Here is a 9,913-nt window from a genome sequence, read left to right on the forward strand (position 1 = left end):
GTTTACTTCAGACTTTAACTTATAAAAAAAAACTAAGTATAAATGCCAAAAGAAATTGTACAAGTCTTTCCCGCGTATATGAAGTGTACTGCACAAATTTCAAAGTATCTGCGGTGTACATGCAGTGTACTATTTTCTTGTACAAGTCCCTCCTGCGTACATGCAGTGTACTCCTTAAATTTTCAGAGTCTGTGCTGCGTACTTGAAGTGTACTAGTGACCTCCTGCGTACATGCTGTGTACTCGTCGAAATAGTACGCGGCATGTACGCGGCATGCGGTGTATGTAAAATGTACTCTTCTGGCGTACTACTGTGTTCGCGGCATATACACAGCAAATACGCAGCATGTACGCCACAGAGGCTTGCTTCTGTAAGGGTTGCAAAATTATCAGCATTGTTTACCCGAATAGCATTTTCTTATTTTCAGAGATTCTAGTGTAGACGAGCGTCAGGAGTTAAAGAAGAAATATTTAGATATGGGCAGTGACGTAGATCTTGAAGATATTGGTAGTAACTTGAATCTCAATAGTAGTTTGTTTGTTTTGGGTTTAACGCCGTTTTCCAACAGTATTTCAGTCATGTAACGGCGGGCAGTTAACCTAACCAGTGTTCCTGGATTCTGTACCAGTACAAACCTGTTCTCCGCAAGTAACTGCCAACTTCCCCACATGAATTATCACAGGTGGAGGACGAATGATTAGTGGTGTGTTAGACATTCAATCACGTCTGAGGAAAAGGCGATACAAGATGCATCCAAGAGAAGGCATCTGCAGGCAAAATAGTAACCACCACGCTGTTAGTTACCGCATACTTGGTAGATCACTGAAGCACACAAAGCCTTCGAATCGGGATGGCATCAAAGGTTGAAATAGAGGTTGTGATGTAAGGAATTGGAACTTTTTTGAAAACCAGACACGCGATAAAAACCAAAACCTACATTTTAAAACGAGAGATTCTAGATCTTCCAAGAAATGGGAAGGTTTTATTTACACGTGATTTAAGTGGAGAGATTTACACGAACGATTTTTGACTATCAATACCTAGAACTGGATAATGAAACTGCTTTTACAGAGTATGAAAGTAGTTTTAGAAGGCGAAGACGGCATGAAATAGACCTTGTCTCGAGTGATATATTTTCAGATACATCAAGTGAAAGTGATCATGAAAGCAGTGACTCCTCGTCTTCAGAGACATTTGTGTTAGAACCAATGTCTGTGTCAATTAGGAGAGAATATAATACAATATCGTTTGAGAAGATTAGTCTTTTTAAATGTTCAAAGTACATAACCAATTTTGAGGTCATATATACATGTACAAACGTCGGACCACCATAGTGTGTTGTATTGAGCAGTCTGTAGCTCAACATAGATTTGCTGGGCTCAAGTAAAAAAAAGAGAAAACAAATTGATAATTACTAATGTTTAGTGTTAAAATATTAGTGAACTTATTGATTGGCAATCAATTAATAAGTGTTACAGTACAATATTTCCCATAGAGAACAAAATCTGTAAAAGAAGAGATTTCAGCTTTCAGCTATTGCTCTCATAAAACACTTTTACACCAACAACTTTTAAAAGCAAAATTTGCACTACCCAAATTATCAATACTAGTATATTTTGAGCAAGCATGCTGCATATCCGAGAACGATGTAACTCACTGCAGAGTTGGAGCGGTTTTCTGCGCATGCCCGAAAGTGATTATCAATCGTAGCTAACGGTAAAAATATTCATATTTTTGCATGTCCGCATGCATTTAGTGTACAATATGCATAAAATACTGACTAAAGGTTCGGGTTAGTATCACCATGGTTACAAAATATATACATTTTCGTTCAAATTTAGTTAATCCGGTATGTACCGGAGTCTGCAATTTATACTGGCGCTCCAAGTCTGCATGTCACAGTCATCCTTCAGTGGCGAATCCTGAAAACTGCTTACTGTGGAAACCGCTTGCTGCGCGATTTAGTTGCACACACAATACTGTGACGAGCTCCTTAAAGTCTATATACCAATAAAAGAAATTGTTCTTTGTTTCATATAAAATGTAGCTACTTCAGAACAATTTTGATACAGTTTCTAGATGTTCACTCCATCGTAGATCTATTTTCCACAAGATAGCCATACCTTTGTGGCACGCCAGTTGTCCAGTAATTACGTGAACCCAGGTTCTCGGTTGAAAAACTAGGATTAACGATGATAAACTAGGTATTTCGAACGTAAAACCAGGTTTTTCGAATGTTTACCTATATTTCCGAGCATAAACATAAGATAACGGGCGTAAACTATAGTTTACGCTCGTGAACCTAGGTTTTTCTATGCGGTTTACGCGCAGATGCGCAAAACATGGAACAATTAGGATCTATTTGTTACACAGTAAGCACATTTTTTACCAAATTACTGCTATATAACCTAAACTAACGTGCGATACGAACACGCAAAATATTTTTGACCTTTTATTTTTTATTATGCCTCCGAAGGGAGGCATATTAGTTTTCAACTGTCCGTCCGTTCGTTCGTCACAACGTTAACTTTTTGCATGAAGGCACTTTACTCGTGAACCACTGCACCCAGGACCTTTAAATTTCACATGCTGATAGTACTTATTGAGTACATCACTCCTACTGACTTTGAGATCACCAGGTGAAAGGTCAAGGTCACAGGGGCCAACGTTAACTTTTTGCATGAAGGCACTTTACTCGTGAACCACTGCACCCAAAACTTTCAAATTTCACATGCTGATAGTACTTACTGAGTACACTCCTACTCCTACTGACTTTGGGATCACCAGGTGAAAGGTCAAGGTCACAGGGGCCAATGTTAACTTTTTGCGTGAAGGCACTTTACTCGCAAACCACTTCACCCAGGACCTTCAAACTTTACATGCAGATAGTACTTTATGAGTACACCAACCGTACTGACCTTGGGGTCCCCAGGTCAAAGGTCAAGGTCACAGGGGCCAACGTTAAGTTTTTGCATGAAGGCACTTTCACTCGCGAACCACTGCACCCCTGACCTTCAATCTTCACGTGCTGATAGTACTTATTGAGTACACCACTCCTACTGATTTTGGGGTCACCAGGTCAAAGGTCATGATCACAAGGGCCAACATTAACATTTTGCATGAAGGCACTTTACTCGCGAACCACTGCATCCAGGACCTTCAAACTTCACATGCTGATAGTACTTACTGAGTACATCACTCCTACTGACTTTGAGATCACCAGGTGAAAGGTCAAGGTCACAGGGGCCAACGTTAACTTTTTGCATGAAGGCACTTTACTCGCGAACCACTGCACCCAAGACCTTCAAATTTCACATGCTGATAGTACTTATTGAGTACACTACTCCTACTGACTTTGGGGTCACCAGGTCAAAGGTCAAGGTCACAGGGGCCAACGTTAACTTTTTGCATGAAGGCATTTTACTCACGAACCACTGCATCCAGGACCTTCAAACTTCACATGCTGATAGTACTTATTGAGTACACCACCCCTACTGACTTTGGAGTCACCAGGTCAAAGGTCAAGGTCATAGGGGCCAACATTAACTTTTTGCATGAAGGCACTTTACTCGCGAACCACTGCACCCAGGATCTTCAAATTTCACATGCTGATAGTACTTATTGAGTACACCACTCCTATTGACTTTGGAATCACCAGGTGAAAGGTCAAGGTCACAGGGGCCAACGTTAACTTTTTGCATGAAGGCACTTTACTCGCGAACCACTGCATCCAGGACCTTCAAACTTCACATGCTGATAGTACTTATTGAGTACACCACCCCTTCTGACTTTGGAATCACCAGGTCAAAGGTCAAGGTCATAGGGGCCAACGTAAACTTTTTGCATGAAGGCACTTTACTCGCGAACCACTGCACCCAGGATCTTCAAATTTCATATGCTGATAGTACTTATTGAGTACACCACTCCTATTGATTTTGGGATCACCAGGTGAAAGGTCAAGGTCACAGGGGCCAACGTTAACTTTTTGCATGAAGGCACTTTACTCACGAACCACTTCACCCAGGACCTTCAAACTTTACATGCTGATAGTACTTTATGAGTACACCAACCCTACTGACTTTGGGGTCGCCAGGTCTAAGGTCAAGGTGCTGCGGGGGCATTTGTCACCATTAGTGACAGCTCTTTTGTTTTTTTTGGTGGGGTGAGGGGGGGGGGGGGGGGGGGGGGGGGGGGGCGCGATATCAGTCTCCGTTACTGTATATGTAAGAACAGACATATATTGAAATTCTGTGACTCAGTTCATTTTCGTCAAGCAGATAGTACTCTATACTAAATTAAGGTCAATTTTTTGGGTATAGCGGCAAAACTCCTTAGTTTCAAGTCATTAAAAAAATATTAGGTAAAATATTTCTCTCAATTTAATGATCTGTATTCTCCTTAAGTCGCAAAAAATATGACCAGCTTGTATTATCTGACAAAAGATTTTAAAGACCTTTACAAAAAAATAATAGTAAAATTTAAAAAATTTACATGGAGGATGCTTGAATCAATATTCCTACCTACACTCCAATTATTTTTTCAGCCCTGAATATGGATAACCGCATTTATTTTCTACGTCATTGATATAATAGAGGCCAGGGAACATCCTCTTACCAGCCTTACAATGTTTATCAAATGAAATGTTATTATGATGTAAATACAAGTAGTAAAATCCATATAGTACAAAATTTAAAGGCACTGACCTCCACATTTTGGCTAAAATGATCTTTCTTTAAAATTGAAGTATGGTCATATCATGAACATTAGAATATCATTTTTTGTTTCTAAACTATCTTAAAAATGCCGAATCATGAATAAAAAGATGCCCGCATCGGGAATCGAACCCGGGCCACCGCGGCAATAAAAGCTATACTCGATTACCGCCGATGAAAAATATGTATAAAGAAAGACAGCAGTTTACCTCGAGTATTTATTTTTTTTACATGTATTGTAAAAATTAGAAAAAAAAAAATTTCATATAGTTCTATAACATATATACAGTAATCATTCTTAAGAAATATAGCATTAGTTTCCTGATACCTATTTTTTTGTCATATGATCTAGAGGCGAGTGACTTTAGCAGTAGTTCACATAATTGGTAACATACCCTGGTCGTCATTGAAACTTCTGCCCAAAAGATAACTCTGTCTAATTTTGAATGAAAATAATTACTTAGTTTTTTCCCCTTACCTTAAACTGTTTCTGTGAAATATTACATGTATATTATATTAATTTCCGTTAAGCCCATTTTGTTTCAAATATCAAAGTATTTACAAATCTACTTATTATTATAATACCAGATTTATATAGCGCCCTTTTCATGATAAATTTCACGTTCAAAGGCGCTTTACATAGTTCAAATGCAGCCACACAGGGCGCATAATTCATCCTCTACTAGTACAGACACAGAGTGATCTGACCAGAGGGACAGAGTGAGACAAAGCCCCCACGACAGAGAGATCAGAAATCAGATACAGGCGTGTCCGGCTAACTTAGCCTAGCTCGTTGCGAATAGACAGCCTGGTTCTTTAACGTGCCCAGTGTATAGCACCGGTACACGCAAGGATTGCCTGGGTTCCTGACCAGTACACCTCTAGTTGGGTGGGAAACACTGAAAAGCGTTTCTGAAAATTCCCGAGTAGCTGCCGGGGATCGAACCCCCGACCTCAGGATTGGAAGGCCAGTGTGCAAACCACTGAGCTATCCGTCCACTTATTAAAGTGGGCTGTCCATACAAGCAGAAATGTAAGGCAAGTTTGAGTGAAATATGTTGAAAGTTACATTCTAAAAAAAGAAAACGTCCCGAAACTTGAAGTTTCGAAACAAAACAATTGAAACCACATTACCACACAAAACGTACTTTGGTTTCTCATCTGATAATTTCATGAGTTCGCCTGTTTTCGGCGAAAACGTCTTATGTGTAAAGTGCCACTGAAACTGTTTCGTCTATTTTAAGGAATAAGAAATTGAAATCAGAATCCAGATATTAAACTTCCGCTGATGATGGGTTTTGTTTTATATTTTTCCGCTTTTATGAACTTTCATAAAATATCCTTTAACTGCACTTCAACTAGACTAATTGATAATTTATATGCACTGAAATACGCACTTTTAAGAGCTGCAAAACATTTTTTTTGGAATGTTCGATCTTTTTCTACGTTTATTTTTTTAAAAATAATTTAACAAAGGAAATGAAATTATTTTGGAAAAATCCCAGACTTTTTTAGCGAAATAACAGTCGACATCAAATGAAAAAAAAAATGTTTACAATCGTGTGATAAATATGTTCCTCTTTTTTTCTCTGCAAATGTTCAACAATAAACAATTTTATTTCATTTAAGACAATTAGTAACTTCTATCAAGAAGCATTAAATCTTTGGTCTAGATTTAGAATTTTATGTCTACTGTTTTTTTCGCTAAAAAGTCTGGGATTTTTCCAAAATAATTTTATTTCCTTTCTTAAGTTATGCTGCTACCGGCCTTATTTCATAGACCTTGATACTGTGAAGTAATTGTATTCCGATATAAACGCTTCTGTTTGAATAGCTGATTTTGAAGCTAAAGAAAGATTACATTTAATTGTGAAACAATATTTGTCTAGACATATATCTACATGTCAAAGGCTTTTATTTGGTAAAGAAAAAACTATTACTGTATACCACCTTTATTTTTCGAGGTCTGAAAATCTGTGAAGACTTGAATTAATGTGGTTGCTTCATTTTGATTTCTTCTTTGATCTATCATATCTATTTATTACCTACGTTTTACGTTATCAAATACATAATGACATATATATTCTGGTGATAATTCAAAATGAAATAACATAACATATGGGATATACACTATTTATTTGAATATATTGAAAACCTTTTTATTATGAACTATTTTTTACAACAAGGTTAACACAAATTACAAACAGTATTAACAAATTTTTCAAGTTCTGTAACAAGTTTAGAATAATATTTGCAAGAAGTTAGTAATTTAAAACATCAAGTTATGAATTCAGTAAAGCTTCTGAAAATCACCAATCTACACATGATTTAACAAGGATTGATACAGATTTTCTCTTTTATTTTTCAATGTCCGACAAACATTTTATAAGGAGACTACGGAACTTCTCGCCCTAACAAAACAACTTTATTACTAACAAATCAATGTTTGGATCATAAATATAAATAAATCATGAGTTCCTTTAAAGTAGTCACTTTGCTTTTACTTGAAAGATATTCTCTTTCCTTGTTTACTATTATTATTGTTCCTTATTTTAATAGCCTACATAATTATATGTATAAATGTTGAATTGTTCTATTAACATTTGCTCTCAGCCCTTTATTAGTATTCAAGTGTTCTTAGATTTAAGTGTACTTTAATTGAAAACTTAACGCTGATTCCGGCCACTAAATGTGGATTCGTCGTAAAACCCATTTCACTCACTTACAGTTTGTAGATCGCACATGTACCAACACACAACATCTATTTCAGTTCAGTAGACTCTCCCTTTCTATTTATCTGTATTCTGCATCTATTTCTACCGGACATGTCTGTTAGCAAATGCATAAAGTAATCTGGATATAAGAAAATTTGCGGCGTTGTTTCTTGCACGAATATTCAGAGATAGCATGTAGCAACGCAGAGCATCATTATGTCGGTTCTCCTGTTCCATACACTGCCCAAGTAAATTTAGCGCTGTTTCCCTGTGAGCAAGGTTAGACTCATTTTCAATCGTAGTGGCTAGGTTTGTGAGCGCCTGCTGCTGGTCGGCAGCTCTCTGAAGGTGGCCATAAGTTTTGTACTGTAGAAAGTAGAGGTAAGGCAGAGAATCTACTACTGCCCAGTCCATCCAGGAGTCAGTGAGTTCAATCCTTTCAATAATATCCTCCTGTGTAGACCTAAACATTTCATATTTTAGTTCTTGTGGCACACAGTTTATTTGATACCTTGTGAATCTAACACAAAATGCTGAAGTTTGTCTCACGAGTTCTTCATTGCCAGTGATTGATTTATCTTTAAACCCTTGTCTGACGGGAGATCTTCTTCTTAAACTCTGACAACAACAAACAGGTTCCACAATGTTCAGGTCATACAAATCTTCAGTATTTCTCAGGATAAACTCGGTTCTGATCATATCTCCTAGACAATACATTGCTGAGGCAAGCATCAGTCTGCCAGATGATACATCGGAATCCAAACCGATAGAAAAACATGTCAGTGCTTTACGAGATATTACGTTGTGAGCGTAAATTTCACTAGATGCCTCCACAGACCCTAGGGAGGAATAAAATAGAGGTATTAAAAGCTTTAATGCAGATTTTTCCAAACTGTTACAAGATATTTCTCTGTATGTGTTCACTAGTTCAAATGTTAAATCTGAAAATCTCTCCTATACAAGAATTGTTTCTTCATAAAGAGCACTTACAGTACCGCTTATAGTAAGAAGAAGTTGTCCTGAAATTGTAGCATAGATTTCGTCTGAAGTGCGGTAGTACTGAAACGCTCCAAACATGTTCATCTTCACCTGCAGTCTAGTGCCAATGTTGTCAATGGGAATCTCCAGCAATACACTACCTTCACTTCGTATGATATTTCGTAAGATTTCTAGAATTTTATGTTTGTTATAAGGAGAAATTCTCCCGGCCATTAGATTGTTTTCAGGTATTATAAAATGTGGACAGTTTATTTGTCTAACAAACTTCTCCAGTACTGTAAGGCAACAAGTTAAACACGCAAGTAAATTGGGCGGCCGCCAATTGTTTGAATGTGTGCTCTGTATGCAATGCAATAAAACAGTCTTGCACATAAAACTTGACAGGGCACCATTACACTGGGGAGTTATGAATGTTTTAAGAATCATCTTCATAAGGATGTAGCATCTCATTTGTGTAATATTTAAATTGAACATTAGACACCTTTCAGCCAGGGAAGTAGATATTCTCCATTCAAGCTCCTCATACTGACTACTCTTACTGCTCACTGGAACAATTAAACATCCAGTATTCTCACAATATCTCTTCATTTTCTGTGTTGGCCACATTCCTATACCTTGTCTTACTAGCCAAGGTTGGGCTTCTACAGGCCATGACTTGCAACGTAAAGCTTCAACTAAATCTTGATCAATAAGACCTGGCTCTCCTTGTAATGAAACTGCTGGACCATTTATGACAGCACCTGCTGTAACAGCACAACGGAACGCTGTGTTCTTTATAAATACATACCATGTTGCCACTCACTCCAGTCCTTTATCACATTCCAAGTATTGTAGCATAAGAGAACATCAGCGTCTGAATGGAGTCCTATTGTTGTTGATCCTTCAGATTGGCTACCGAAATTAAAGGAAGATGCAGGCCGGTGGAGTATTCTGTATGAAGTGGTCGCCATAGTTTCAATCAACAAGATCATTCTTCTCCTCTTCAGTACCGTTTTCTCATTTACGCCAATATCATCGAAGACCTGAGACAGTTTCAATGATACTGCACGGAAATAATCAGGATCTCGAGACATCCTAAAATTATAAAACAAAAAAATGTTCATGAAAACTACAAGGTAACTCGGACATTAATAAAATGTGTCTATGTTTACAATGTATATTTTTATGTGCTTCCTGTTGCACTTATTTAACATTTAAACAGTAGATGGGATTGAAGGTTAAAGAATTTCCATTACAAGTTCAAGTTAAACATTCAACCATTAGAGGTATACATAAATAAATCCACTCACCTTATAAATATCTTCAATAAAAAAAATACGACTGTACTAATTTCTATTAAGTTTAAGAGAAACCTAATTTAAAATGAAAATAAGAACTAAATACTTTATTTTAATCTTATTTTTTTCTAGCGTTTTATGGAAATTCATTTCATTTATTTCCTCTTTTGAATTTGCTTAACTAATAGGGATAATAATTTCACATGGTAAG

At 37.1% G+C, this 9,913-nt stretch overlaps 1 protein-coding gene across 1 annotated transcript; it reads right to left on the minus strand.

Moving 5' to 3' along the window:
- Positions 1–6,829: 6,829 nt before the first annotated feature.
- LOC123549857 (uncharacterized) lies at positions 6,830–9,222 on the minus strand. Its single transcript, XM_045338294.2, has one exon. The coding sequence runs from the start codon at positions 9,029–9,031 to the stop codon at positions 8,381–8,383; it is 651 nt and encodes a 216-aa protein (XP_045194229.2). The 5' UTR covers positions 9,032–9,222; the 3' UTR covers positions 6,830–8,380.
- Positions 9,223–9,913: the final 691 nt, after the last annotated feature.

This window comes from Mercenaria mercenaria, chromosome 6 (genome assembly GCF_021730395.1).
Source record: "Mercenaria mercenaria strain notata chromosome 6, MADL_Memer_1, whole genome shotgun sequence".
Classification (NCBI taxonomy): Eukaryota; Metazoa; Mollusca; class Bivalvia; order Venerida; family Veneridae; genus Mercenaria; species Mercenaria mercenaria.

Excerpts from the sequence above, each read along its gene's own strand:
- LOC123549857 (XM_045338294.2), bottom strand. The coding sequence starts at position 9,031 with ATGTGGCCAACACAGAAAATGAAGAGATATTGTGAGAATACTGGATGT.